Genomic DNA, 14,518 nt, shown 5'->3' on the forward strand with positions numbered 1-14,518 from the left:
ATATAGAATTTTTCATGTGTCATATATGCGGAGGTGCGTTTAGGTGACCCAATCGCCCCTTTGGCAGCTTCCTTAGCCAACGATATCCGGTTCGTCCAGGCAATGGAAGAGGTGAAAACAGACATTGGATTTGCTCGCGCATGGGTACGGCTCAGCCTCGAAAAGAAGTGCCTTTCGAAACATCTTAAAACACTTCTGTCAAATCAAGAGCTGCTCAGGCAAGTACAAAGAAGAATGAAGTATGTGCCAGTACACCTCACTCGAGCGCGTACAAACACTGATGCTTTTATTATTTATTCAACAAATAAGGAACATTTCATGTTGCCTGTGATTCAGTTTCGAAACTGTATTATGCACATGCTAAGGTGAACAAATACATAACTTAATTTTTGAGAAGCTTGTTCCAGCGGTCAATTTGGATTTTTCGTTAATGTGTTGATCCAACGAAATGTTACTACGCTATGAACCTAGTCCTCGTCCCTTTGAAAGCCTTAGGCTCGGAAGACGAGCAAATGATCGTGTTATTGTTCCCATCACGACACAGGATGCGCTTATATGCTAATTCGATCTAAGTCTTGCAGGAATCTTTACAAGCGTCATGCGTTCCTACGTTCGGATGACGAGAAGGAGTACTTCGTGCATTATTTACTCACGCTGAATGCGCTTGATTACACGTGCTTCACAACGAGTTACGTTCTCACCGTCTTGCCCTACCGGGTAACAATTTTCCCGACGCGGAAACACCACAGCCAGACCACGCAGTCAAATCTGTGGGTCACCGTTAGCGGTACACTGGCGCATACCGACAAGCCGCTCCACATCCCTAAACCGAGCTTCGAAATAGTCTTTAAGGTAACTCGAAATCGAATACATTGCTGCATAATGCTGCCATGTGTTAAACATTGTTTAGCGCTGATCCGTAGCGTCGATGATAATATTAGATCGTGTAATTAATAATCGTTCTTCGTTTTTATGGCTTAATTACTCGATGCAGGCCCGGAACCTGGGAACGTTAACAACAATGCGCGTAGGTTACGATGGTACAGGACTTAATCCGAAGACTACCATTGAGAACGTTCTTGTTCGTAATGAGCTGACCGGGCAATGCGTGCGTTTTCCAGCGGGCAAATGGCTTGGCAGGGGACTCGATGATCTATCTACTGAGAGACTTCTTATTGCCGGTAAGACAAAAACGGTTGGTTTTTTAATGGCTCTGCCTTGTCAACCTGTTATCGTTTTGCTTCGAAACGAAAACAATATATGTGCGTACTTTCTGAGTTGGCTAGTTCTTTTCAACTTATTCCTATCGCTCTATGACCTGAAATAATTTGAATTAATTAACCTGTTAATTTGATAATTATTCATATGCCTGTATCTGATTTTAACTGAAAAATCACATACATTAATTAAATAAAATGAGGAGGTCGTAAAACCTTTCCTTTTCCTTGCATATTTCACACGTTCTCTCTGTTCAGGTTGACTGCAGTGTCAGCTCGGTGTATGTTTACCTTTTGAACCCACCAACACGTACCTTTGTACACCTTTTCCAACCGTGCCCCATCACCTAAGAAAAGCTATTCTCTCCATAATTCTAATCTAGATTTTTAATAAAATTCAATCAATGTCATAAAGTTTGATGACGAGTTAAACTTGTAAAAAAAAAAGCTGACAAGTGGTCAGACTGGTTGTTAGCAGTAGGCGTAATGTTAATCGTGCGTATGTAACTTTTTTATCGCAAATTCGTACAGGAGCATCCGACATCTTACCGTTCCAATTATGCCACATGCGGTGCCATTAGAATCATTTTCATTGATGATTTGACCGGCATTTATTTTTCCTGTCCCTACTATTTTTTAGAACATCTAGCTTTGGGCATGCCTGAAACAGAAATTTATGAGTTGTGCAGGAGCACCACGCGTCCTGGATCTCCATCTTTTCCGCGCAGATCATCCGATCCAAAAATCACCGTACAGGTATGATGGTCGACGATAGCACAACACACATTACATTGCAGGCTAATATATGCTATAGTTAGGAATCTAACGAATACACTATTTTTGCTCATAGATTTTTCGCTCGAAATTAATGGGAAAAGTGCTGCCAAGGTGATTGAACATGTATAGGAAAGTATCCAGAAATCCACTCCCTTTTTATCTAGCTAGCGTAGAAAAGGTACTTCAGTGAGTGTTGCTTCATTAAATTTAATATGTTTGTTTAAATTATAGGAAGTCCAGCAGTTGGTAAATGATGCTGTGGTCACGATTGTCAAACATCACCATCGCCCGCAGAATGAAAAGTCCACCTTGACAGCGTTACTCTGCGGAGAATTTGGCCTGGTTTACGCGCTTGATAAACTCTTCAACTTCGGCTTCAAGGTTTGTTCCAAACGTAACGTAAAAGCTTAAAGTAATACTGCGTCCTGTTACGGAGAATTTTCAGAAGCAAGATATTTCCAGGAAATGTGTGATTTACCGGTTCGGTATTCGTGTACAATCGGATAGTAGGACGCATTTTTGTTAATACCTAGACAAAACGCGAAGTCTTTGGGGGTTTCCAGAGCTTTCACTTCTATAGCAGAGGATAGAAACGGGTTATTTATACATTCACGTGTTAGCTTGCGCTTTTGTGACCGGTTGTGTGATTTACGAAAACTCTGTAGCTACAATATCATCTGTCTTAACAAGTTGTGAATGATTGTTTGTTTTAGGAGTATATATATATATATACATATACCATTATATATATATAATGGGGGACCAATAACAATTGTTATAGCTTTATTTATAATACTTCGTATAAGTTATCGTTTATTTTGGACTTCTAGTAGTACTTTCAGATACAACAAAAATAGATAGATGCCATTGTGTGGTATTTTCTATTGCGTTAATAACATATGATCATGTTTAACAGCAAACTATGATCCAGCGACCTATTCTGGTGAGTTACACACATTTTCCTATTTAGCTCTTATGTACATGTTTAAATGTTGACTAAACTAAACAAGATTGACGCTGAGGAAAAACTGATGTTACGTTTCCAATTGTGAAACAAGCAGGATATATATATCAATCTCCTTTTTCTCGTTTTGCCTAACCTTTTTCATTATAGTGAAAAATGAGCGTAACCAAAATAAATAGGTAATTTCAACAAAGATCACCTTTATCTGTGTCTCTGTTCCTCTAGTCTCAAGCTGTATTCAGATGAGATGTTACATTTTGGAAAAAAATATCACTGCAGTGGTGGAAATTGAATTCATTGTACCGTATCTAATCAACTATTTGTACCTTTTAGGGAGTTCGTGGGCCTCGACATCTATTCTTGTGGGATTTTTTCTTGAGGGTTCAAGAATTCTTCGAAGAGTTTCTCTCTGAAAATGAATCGGTACTGGATGCAAAGAATCGTGATGAGCATTTCAACGTAATGAACGGTTACATTAACATTGTTTCAAAAATTGAAAAAGCCGCGGCGCATACCGTCGGCAAAGATCAACGATTCCAGGTGGGATGATGACGCATAAATATTATCAGAGATCAATACAGTCGTTGATTATACCAATTATTATCTAGTTAGATAATAGATAGTATATTATAATATCCTTAGAAGATCGCTTTTTGGTCGATCTATAGTGTTTTTTATTTACTATATATAAGACAGACGAAAATATTCAATGTAATTGAAGCATGATTGCTTGTTTTATACCGAATTTAGCGAATCTTATCATAAATTTATCGTAAATTGTTGCCCTGCCCTATTCCCTAGGCGTTTATCTGCTTCGCCTTGCGGGAACGCTTTCTTCATCGAATGATGGTGCACGTCGCCTCAACACCGGTAACTTCTCAGATGTTCGACGAGCAGTCTTTCCTGCGAGACTCCTCCCTGCTAACCTTCCTCGTCCAAATGCTCGAAAACCTGGTGCAGGTCGACTTCGCAGATATTGAAGAAGCCATCACTCTTAACGTGCTCTAGTCAGCGAACGAAGGAAAAAAACGATATGAACGGGGAAAAAAAAAAATGTTAATGAAGCCTGTGGAACAGAATGCCTGTTATAATTAACATATGATCGATGTGGCATTGAAAGGTCCACGTTTGGTCAGGGTACGATGCAACAATACCTATGAACAGCAGCTGACATAACAACAATAAGAGATAGAAAAATCGAACAAAAACTTCGACAACGAGTAGATGAAAAGCAGTACCACAGTCGAAATTTCTCGCTAGAGTCCTCACGCCCGCTTTGCATTCGTATCCTCCTAAGCATTTTGGGCCTCCTGATGATACTGGTGTTGTGGCCATGTTTTTCAAGCTAAATTTGTTCGAGTTGTATTTTTCTATAGGCAAATCACTCAAGCGCGCTGTGGTAATCTAACAACCGGTATCGCCATTTAGCTGATCTTCGTTTCCCCTTCCTGGAGTAAATCAATGTTTAGTTAATTCGTTCCAGCTAAGGGAACGTCGGATTGAATATGCGGAATGAATGGAGCTTATCTAGAACAAAACCAATCTACCTAGAACAGAATTTCTAGCCAAACGCTGCCATTATGCGTATCGTCACTACTTTTGATGTTATGAAATAGCTTATTACACAAAAACCTGTGAAATCGCTGCCCAGTGTGAAGAGCAACTTTCGTGGGGATGCAATCCAGTAAATTGTTTCCGAAAATTCTTCGAAGACCAAGCGGGAGCACAAGAATATTACGGCTATAAGGCTGGAATAAAGGTTTAAGCAGCAGCAAACGCTTATGACGACCTAAATGGATTCTCATCTTGTTAAAGTAAACATTTAGCGGTTTACATAATTGTATGGCAACTTCATGGATAAGTCACTGGTTTCATTTTTGGTCAAGCTGATAACTGCGAATGCTAATGCAGAGAGTGGGATTTTTCAGAGAAGGCTTCAAACAAGGTCAGAGATGGTAAACACATTTTCCTGTCACAGGTCAGACGCAAGAATACGTGTCGTACTGTGGACCGCATTAATCCACGTATATCGCGGCTGGGATATGGACACACGATTCCGTGTCGCGCAACACCTGACTTGTACGCGATAACAGCTGTATGTAAATAAGCGCTGTGTTCTTATGTCTGCCTGACAAAGCAGAGCGGCCGTCAGTAAAAATTAGAGCTCTTCAGATGACCTTGCGCAAGGTCGTCTCAAAAGTTTGGTCTATTGGCACTCCGGGCTGCAGCTTGCGAACAACGTTGACGCGACCCGACCCGACCCGACCCGACGTATCGCAGGATAGCCGTTTGTCGTACTAGAAGACACTATGAGTATTAATGAGATCTCTTGATAAATAGACAAACGCGCATACGTACTGACAGAAGTCACCTCATTTTTTTTAGCGAGTGTGGCTATCTCTTTATTCTGAGGGTCGGAGAGCAGCACACGTACGTATTCATTGGTTTGTTTCCAATCGTGGTTTTCTCGTACGAAGCGAAACTTGGGGGCAATTGATGTTTACAATTTGTCAGATTAAAGGCTGGGTTACACACACAAAATTGATGGTAAATACGACGAGTGAGAGAAAAAGGTACTAAGATTTATATGAAGCAGGGTAGGGTAACATGTTATTTTGTGGAGGTGCACATAGTAGGATATTTTGTTGGGACGAGACAAATGATACGAAAAAGCACACGCTAACATTTTGATTTTTAGAAGGTATTTCAAATCGACCGCGCTGTTAAGTAGCTTGAGAATCTGTAGGTGGCTGTAACCAGAATGGAAGAGGGCGCATCGTTGATGCCGTACGTAATTAGCGATTCAAAAATTCGCGCGTGAATCTTGGTCGATTTGATTTTTGAATTTCAGTTGTTCTGACTTTCGATCGTAGTCTGTGATCCTTCACAGCGTGCCTCTCCATACTGTTTTGATCTAGGTGCTTTTTTTGAGCACTTATAAGGTGAATGGCTATTATTATTATCATTTGCAAATGCCAAGATTATCTGTACGCCGTCTGAGTAGTCCATCTAGAAGATGCTGACGAGTAAATCCACTGTTCTGTCTTTTTGAGCGCCCAAACTTGCCTAAAACGTAGTATAGAGTTTATTGTCAAGCAAAATATTCTTGCAAAGCATCATTAATTATAGTTATGATTACGAAAAAGTGGTATATAGCCTGATCAATACGATCTAACAAAACCTGTACAATACTCGTCCTGTCTTAAAAGGAGATTAACTAACAGTTTCATTTGCCAACTAGCTGCCCTAGGATTTGTCTACTGTCTCGTTATGATGACACCTAGTTAGACATGTAAAAATAAACGTTGAAATAATAATATTGTTATAAATCTTATTATTGATATACTTCAGACCAAAAATTCAAGCACGCAGAATGGCATCTGGATTGCCAATACAATGGATAGCGGTTCCGTGACCGGTCATAGTTGCCTGGTTCAGCTTTAGTAACATATTGAAGGTTAACAAACGCGCATTGATAATGACGCTCTGCCCAGGGATTATTGTGTTATCATATTCTGAGATTGACCTTTTATTGCTGTCAAATGTACATAAATGGCTATACAGTGTATCTCTGTACATCTGTACACACAAATGACAAATTACCAGCCCCCTTCCCTGTGAGAGATTACTCACTATGTCTATAACCAATACACCAGAGCGCGAGAAGCTAAGAAATTTTCGACGAATTTTTCTTGGATGGGAGGCCAGTTTAATTAAGTATTGCACACAGAGGCGTATACTTGTTTCTTTGTGTTATATGACAAAAATGTATAAATAGAAAATGGAAATATTTATAAAAACAGTTACTCAATAAGCCCAAATATGGTGTTGTTATGCTATTTCGATGCTTCATCCAAACTGAACAAACGAGAAGCGAGGAAAGCTGACGTAAAGTTCAGTGATCCTGTTTGAACGTGGGTGTAATGAGCTCGAGAATAGTTTATTTATTCGATGCCGTACTTTTAGTTTCACTAGTACTAGCCGGAATAATAGAAGTTTCATATAGAAATATTCAAACACGATCACATGGCGTTTCGTTAACAAGTCGATAGGAGCCCGTAAGTTCATATGTGTAGTATCTACGTGGCTGTATGCAAATGTGAGTAAACTGAGACGGATGTGACACACAAGCCTATCACAATTATATGTGTATGGGTATTTTTTGGAAAACTACCAACTGCTTTGCCCATCCTTCCCGCCATACCGTAGACCCAAGTTTCATATGACGGTGTTTTCTAAAAAAAAAAATCGCACAAAACGAGGCCCCTTGCCTCGAAACCCCTAAATACTTACATATGTGAGGACTTTGTGGAGGGATGCTGCGTAGCCCATAAGCGGAGCAGTAAGCGAAACTGCACAGGTAATCCACAAGCAGCTCCGTCAAACTGAGCATGTCTGAGCCAGTGAAAAAGGAATATCCATTGTTTTTATTAAAAATTATACTTTTTCTATTTGTAATAATTAAATGATACAATACTTTGTCAGATGCTCGTCGGCATTCGATGGCTAAAATTCTTAAGAAAGGTAGAATTCGATAATACTTTGTTGACCCTAATAATGTATATTATGGCTGAGTGCGATTACGAAAATTACCTTATGGTAGCGTTTTTCGGATAACTGCGTGACTAATTCCCCGAACTCGGTGATAAAATTTTTCCATTCAGCAAAGCCCTACGAATGACTCGATACGACGCAATAATCAATCACCGGTGGAATAGTCTGCTTTTATACTTCATTCCTCCCCCGCTATACCCCTCCCCATAAACCCATACAATATGCCCACACCAACTAATAGAGGTACGTTCAATTGTCGATCACAACTAATACGATCGATACGTAGCTGTGTGATTGAATAGGTCTTGCAATATCTCATTGTGCATATTGTTGTCAAACAGTGTCATCGCTTTTTTCTCACCTACCGTCAACTTCTGGCCAATAGCTTCTTGAGCTCTAAGCATGACCCGTTTGAGCACATGTAACTGGGCCTTTTTGCTAAAACCCAGCAACAAATTCTGCGCAATTGTAACTGCGTGTATGATTTTAGCTTGCGGCTAAGCTGGTGCACACATGGGTACAATATCTAATACTATAAATGGAAGGCAACGCCAATAAGAATAGTGATTTCGTCAGGACGATAGTATTATTTACTGTTCACAAAGGTAATCTGGCAAGGGTCTTGTCCTATACATGCATTCTAGCCCCACTTTGACCCTGTCTCATTCATATAAGCGTCGATAGAGCATATATTATTAATGTACAGGCGACGCTGTGTATATCTGCTTCTGTAAATCATACACAATAGTAAAATTACTAATGCATATTAAAAACGCAGCTTGTATCTATCAAATGCCTAAAGTAATAATTGCTAACAATTAGGTTCTAATAATTGTTTTCGAAGTTGTCTCAAGAGAGGCTGTTTGCCCCCATCGATCCAATACGGGTTATGTAAATAGATCGTTGTTGTTTAGAAATAGGGAATTAGGAAGCCGAATTTACAGCCCAAACGAATGTTTTGCTAATGCTCACTGCTGTTTTCGACATTGTCCGTACTACCAGGTGAACTACTTTTAACCAGCATACAAGAAGCGTTTAAATAGCATATAATGCCGACAACCCGTTACGTATTCAAACTAATTTCTATCGCTTCAGGGACAACATCTCCTTTAATAGAGATATGGACTCTGAGAAAATTAGCCCTATGAATATACAAATATAAACATGTCTTCAAGTGCCAAATAAGAGGAGAATTCTATTATATATATATATATATATATATATATATATATAGCGCGTAATTACGTGATATTCCACATCTGTAGGATCCTATGTCAAGCGTTATTTCTGTTTTTTACTTATACGGTAGAACAAATGTTCCCTATCTTTTTGCGGAACAGCAAGATCGCGTAAATTATAGGCGAGCCGGAAAAACGATGGCTACTTATGTTTGCCTATCGTCTAAAATCATATGCCCTCTATATATACCTATGTTTCGTGGTGAAATTTTCGTAACGGAGTGACGACAAAATGGTAATAAAATATTTTAGGCATTAAATTATGCTAAATTTTCCCCCAAAAAAAAGTTTTAGGCTTTTGTAGTTTTTCAGCGCAATAGCCTAGTGTTCAGATTGATTTACCCAGGAGTATCAGGACTCCATTATTTGTGGTTGAATTCTTATGAAATTTACTTTAGATGCTTAGATTTACAGCGTTTACTAACTAACGAAATGTCTAGCGTGTCAGGTACTGTTCAAGTTATGACGTTTCAGGAAGGATTTGTTCCCCAAAAATTTCGCCTTTCAATCGTGGGATTAAACGAGATTTTCCTAATCAAGATATGAAAAAGCAGGGATCGAAATGTTTGTGTAAAAAAGACTAGAGTAGGTTTTTTCCAATGCAATCAAATGTTCTATTTGTTTTCAATAATTTTTCTGTTAACTAACCACATACTGCTAGTTATATTGAACAGAAAAACCGTAGCCATAAACTGATTAAGCACGAGCTTATCGCCTGCAACAATGCAGACGAAGTTTGTATCGGTAATTTTCATAATAATCGGCCCGAAAGAACATTGTACAGCAGAAGAGAAAACGGTAAAGGCTACTTAGACATTGCTTGTGATGCATATAAATGATAGGAAAGCTAGACCCCTAAGAGGCGGGCAATGGTATAAACCTAATAATTGCTGATAACACAACGTAATCAGCTTATCACCACATAGAGCCGTTGACGGACGTCACAGCATAAAGTTCATCTTGCCCCGCTTAAAATACGTTGCAACAGGGCATGGCAAAGAGGCCCGTATGGCCGAATCCTGAAGTTATATTAAAATCAATTAAACAATGATTATTACACCATCAACTATATTATACACTTACGAAAAAAGAGAGGGCCACCAATAAGTGTCCTCATGTACTTTTGCCATCTAGATATCGGCAAATGTAATATTAAAGACGTAAATGCTGTTTGAGTGTACTTGTGTTGGCTTGAAAAATAAAAAACTAAAGGAAGCCCCAAAAAATATATATATATATACGAGAAGGAAGGGCAAAAAATATCGGTATTACTGGCCTCACAATAAATACACTTAAATGGAAAAAGGATACTCCTGTCGTCTGTTGTTCTACATGATATTGCCGAAGCAATTAGTATTGCTCTTATTAGCATTATCATTAAGGGGCAAATCAGAAACGCAGCCAAAAATACCTAACAAATTTGAATGAAAAGTGGTGATGACCAACGGTGAGGTAAATTCGTAGCCAGCTGTAGATGAAATAATAGAAGTCGATTGGTTTATCTCAATCTGATTGACGATCGGTCGATCACATGTATATGCCAATGATGATACAGGTGATAATAACAGTGAAAATGAAAATAAATATACCTATACCTATATATATATATATATATATATATATATATATATATATATATAGCTGATTAAGCAATGAAGCATCTTACGAAATGTTGTTGTTCAAGGTCATAAAGAATAATAAAACAAATAAAATGATGAATGTATTTAACTGAAGGAAACTGGCACTTTCGTTATTAGTATAGGTACGTATCGGGAAGAATATTCTTTACTACTATTGAAGTATTTTGAAGGGACAATAATAAAGATCAAGTTTACTTATTTATTTTAGAATATACATATGAAGCAGAGGTAGTGCAAAGATAACGATTCGTTCTAGAGAGGTTTGGACTAGAGACCAAGCGTGCGCACCTCATCGTGCGAGTCAGCTATCCAAGGTAACACCTAACGGCAGTACTAAACGTAGAATCGTAACGTCTACTATAGGACATCTTGTACAACAGTTTATTGTTACGGAACTCCCAAACACCAAAATTTCCCCGAGGAAAATGTCAGAAAATATTATCATTGTCATTGCCAATCTCAACGTATTTGCCGATACATTGGCGTTGCCTAAAAAATACTTCCTACACAAGGAGAGGGTCATATCATGCGGACTATTAGGGACTGTGCTTGTAACTTGTCGCTGTTATAAAAGCGCGGCCTTACGTAACTCAAGAACAGTGATACAGCTGCATCCAGCCCGACACCCAAATTCAGCAGGATAACTTGCGTTAATTCGCTCGACGTTATCATAGCCCATTAAAGATCATTGTATCAACTGCTAGTAGATGATCTCAAACGTTTTTTGACGACCCCATTTAAACGGTCTCCACTGTCGCATAGAAATAACTTACTAGGCACAAATATCTGTCGCAATAGCTACCTCTGATCTAATGTGGTAAGCCAAATGATTCCGTTAGACAATTTGCGGTTCTAAGAAGTTCTTCTAACTGCAATTGAACTGTATCTGTTTACTATACTATTCACGCTTCAGCAAGGTCTCATGGTTTTACCATTGCGTTTTGTATAACTGGACTCTACGTGGTGAATTAACTAAGCCCTGCGCTTTTAAAGTGTTAAAGAGAATTGCTTGTAAACATACAGAGTGATATCCAAAATGCGCACTATTACTTCAAGTGGGTTTAGTTAAGTAGATCAGTAAAGCATACAATGTTTTCAAATGATCGTCCTGTCACTAAATGTCGAAAGAGATCTATGTATAAAGGTACGTAAGGGAGATTGCTTAGGTAAATACTTGCTTTAGGACCACTTTAATTTAATTAACTAAGGCTAATTTTTGTGATTAACTCTCATCGTTAATTAGAGCCTTAAAATGAATTTATGGAAATATTTCCCTTTGAAACTCAAGAGACCAATAATTAACAAAGAATCCACTCAGCGAATATTAATTGTCAAGGATCCATTTAATCTGCTGGTTTTGGAAACACTAAATCTTAAAATCTTTGAAGAAGATGAAAGGCAGATCGCCTGAGATGGTTTTGCTTGGTGAAGCTTAAACAAGTAAGCAAGTATCTTGTAAGAAAAAAATTATCGCATTTTGATGAGTACAGTTAGTTCTTTTTTAAAGAAAAATGTTCTTCTCATTTTCATGGTACGGCACCCATTTTATATGCGTTTTATGCAAAATATTTCTTAGTATAATATAAATGGACGCTTCATGTTTATCTCTACTGCATTGCATGCATAAGAAAGCAAATAAAAGAAGACAAAAAACAACGATATATTGGCTTCCACAATGGCGGTTTCGCTACGGTACAGCTGGCGCCTTAGCATATCACAGAATTGTCTCTGCCGGTTTCAGCTGCCTCTGTCGCCTTTTGTAGGCAAACTAGTCGTCGTACGTCGCCGAGTCCGGCAGTACCAGGAGCGAAACTGATCCCTCGGGAGCAATGGTTCTTGGTGAATCTTTGCCGAAACCGCACGCTCTAAAGAACTGACGCTAAGCGCGTCAAGTATCTTCAATGTTGCTCTACTATATTTACTGTAGTGCAGCTGTAGATGAGATATGCTAGCGTTTACTCGGCCGTGCACGTGTACTGGAAAGCAGTCAATGTTCGTAGCCATAGAGGTAGCCGCAGAATGTGAGGAGAAGCTGGTCGACAGAAAAGCAGTCAGCCAATCAAGTCGTAGGAGAAGCCGGACTATAGTTAATTCACCTCAGTTATTTTCCTCGAAGAAAATAGTACCCAAGGCACGCGTGATGACGTATCATAGCATGAGGCGACCGGATAATCTCTGCCGTTGTTGTTGCTGCTTATGCCACTAGCCAATGCGTAAACTTCACGGGTTTGCCAGTTTGGGGAAACAAAGGGGGGGGGGGGGGACTAGGATTTAAGAGGATAATGAAGAGGAAACGGCTTACCAGTACGTGTAGACACGCGTTAATGTTCATCAATATGGAGAAAATCGCGTGTTGTGTAACCGCTATTGTATAATATTATATTTCTATAGTGTAATTTTGAAACCTGATGGCGGACAACAAGTACTATTCATTGCGATGGTGCGCGGATGGCTGGCCGTCGGCCAAACAAAGATCACTTTCACAATCTCGCAAAGCCTGTGCATAAATACACACAGACACACATCCAGACACCGTTGGAGAATGTATAGCAGCGCTTCCTCTAGACAACTTTAGACTTTACTGCTGAGTGAGCCTAACATAGAATCAGAATGACATTTATTCGAGACGGCACTGTCTGAGAACGCTAACGTAAGTCACGAAAGAAAGATGGCCTGCTTGTCTACAGTGAATGCCCAGCATTACGGTAAACTGTGACAATTTATTATTATTTTTTTATTATTCTATTATAATATATCTATAAATTAAAAAATAATAAATAATAATATAAGTATATTTAAAAAAAAAAGATTTAAAGAAACCAACTAAATTAGTTGCTATAACCCGTGCTGGTCCATCCAGTTACACAGGACCGTTTTCTCACATCAAAGATGAAAGCGATATTACCTATTTGAAAAAGAAGCCGATCACGAAAATTGTTTTTTTTTTCTAGGTACGGGTCCATTTGTCGTATTCACTTGCTTTCAATTAATTTCCAATCACTTGTTGCCTAACTATCTGCATGACTTACCAAACTGTAGGTGGCTATTACGCATGTTGAAGCGCTTTGTTAAAGATCAATTTTTGCTAGATGATGGGGGCTATCTCCTCCGGAAAATCTCACTGATAGCGCTAAAACGATGTGTAGTAATGTTCTATTTCCTCTTGTGTAAGACAAAGCATTATACTCATTGCATGGAGCAAAAATACTATATAATGATCATGGTTGTTTACCGTGGTGCCTCTGCGGTTCTGACAAAAGCTTTAACAACTAAGTTCAAGTGTTAAAATTTGAGGTATGTCAATACAACGGCGACATACATGTTCCAGTAACGTTCGCGAAATACACGAGATGCTTAAGATCGTATTCTTGAGTCAGCTTTGTCAAAATACATATCACAGATTCTTTTTCCATCAAAGGAGAACATGTAATTAAATACTAGCGCACATATGTCAAGGTCATTTATACTAAATAAATGTTTCTCTTTAGAGCCATCCCTCTTACATTGGATAGAGAATGGCGTGTAGGATTTTGTTCTCAATAAAACGCAGCTAGTAGTCCATAGGCGCTGCGGCAGTTAAGATAGCTGGTCCTTTAATCATAGATGCTTTTGTAGACCAAACAGTTCAATACTTACCGCTTTATTAATAAAAATTAAGCTACGCCATATATGATCAATTCAGGCTGTCGATTTTAGAAATTAGATAATCCCGTAGCGCTGCTGAGCTAGAGCAAAAGTGTGAAATTCGTGCAAGGGTTGATCCACAAAAAAATTTCTGACTAGATTAGGTAACCGGTTTGTTATATTGGTCCCAGCTATAACTCAAGAACTATTGTAATTTGTAACTAACCTGTTCCTGTCCTTCACGCTTATTACACACTTTAACTTACGGAATAAATGCTAGAGAAGATACTGTTATAATTACTGGTTGTTTTGTGGCACCTTCTCTGTATGTCGAGCTGATCCTCGGTTTTCTTTTCAAATGTGGATAAGTCTTCCAAGTTTTCCTTCAAATTTTTAAAAACATGACCCACTATGAAATTTTTGGACTTTACACTTCGTACTGCCTCTAAATTTTTCTGCAGATAGCTAGCTTATTCCCAAATGAATCGTAGTCTATCCACGCTT

At 38.7% G+C, this 14,518-nt stretch overlaps 1 protein-coding gene across 1 annotated transcript; it reads left to right on the plus strand.

Moving 5' to 3' along the window:
• Positions 1-22: 22 nt before the first annotated feature.
• LOC111254358 (DENN domain-containing protein 5B-like) lies at positions 23-10,488 on the plus strand. Its single transcript, XM_022815102.2, has 8 exons — positions 23-218; positions 582-852; positions 995-1,181; positions 1,858-1,973; positions 2,226-2,375; positions 2,911-2,937; positions 3,292-3,498; positions 3,760-10,488. Exons 1-8 carry the CDS (start codon positions 103-105, stop codon positions 3,964-3,966), a joined length of 1,281 nt encoding a protein of 426 aa, XP_022670837.1. The 5' UTR covers positions 23-102; the 3' UTR covers positions 3,967-10,488.
• Positions 10,489-14,518: the final 4,030 nt, after the last annotated feature.

The sequence above is a fragment of the Varroa destructor genome, unplaced genomic scaffold, assembly GCF_002443255.2.
Source record: "Varroa destructor unplaced genomic scaffold, Vdes_3.0 BEIS01000007.1, whole genome shotgun sequence".
Lineage (NCBI taxonomy): Eukaryota > Metazoa > Arthropoda > Arachnida > Mesostigmata > Varroidae > Varroa > Varroa destructor.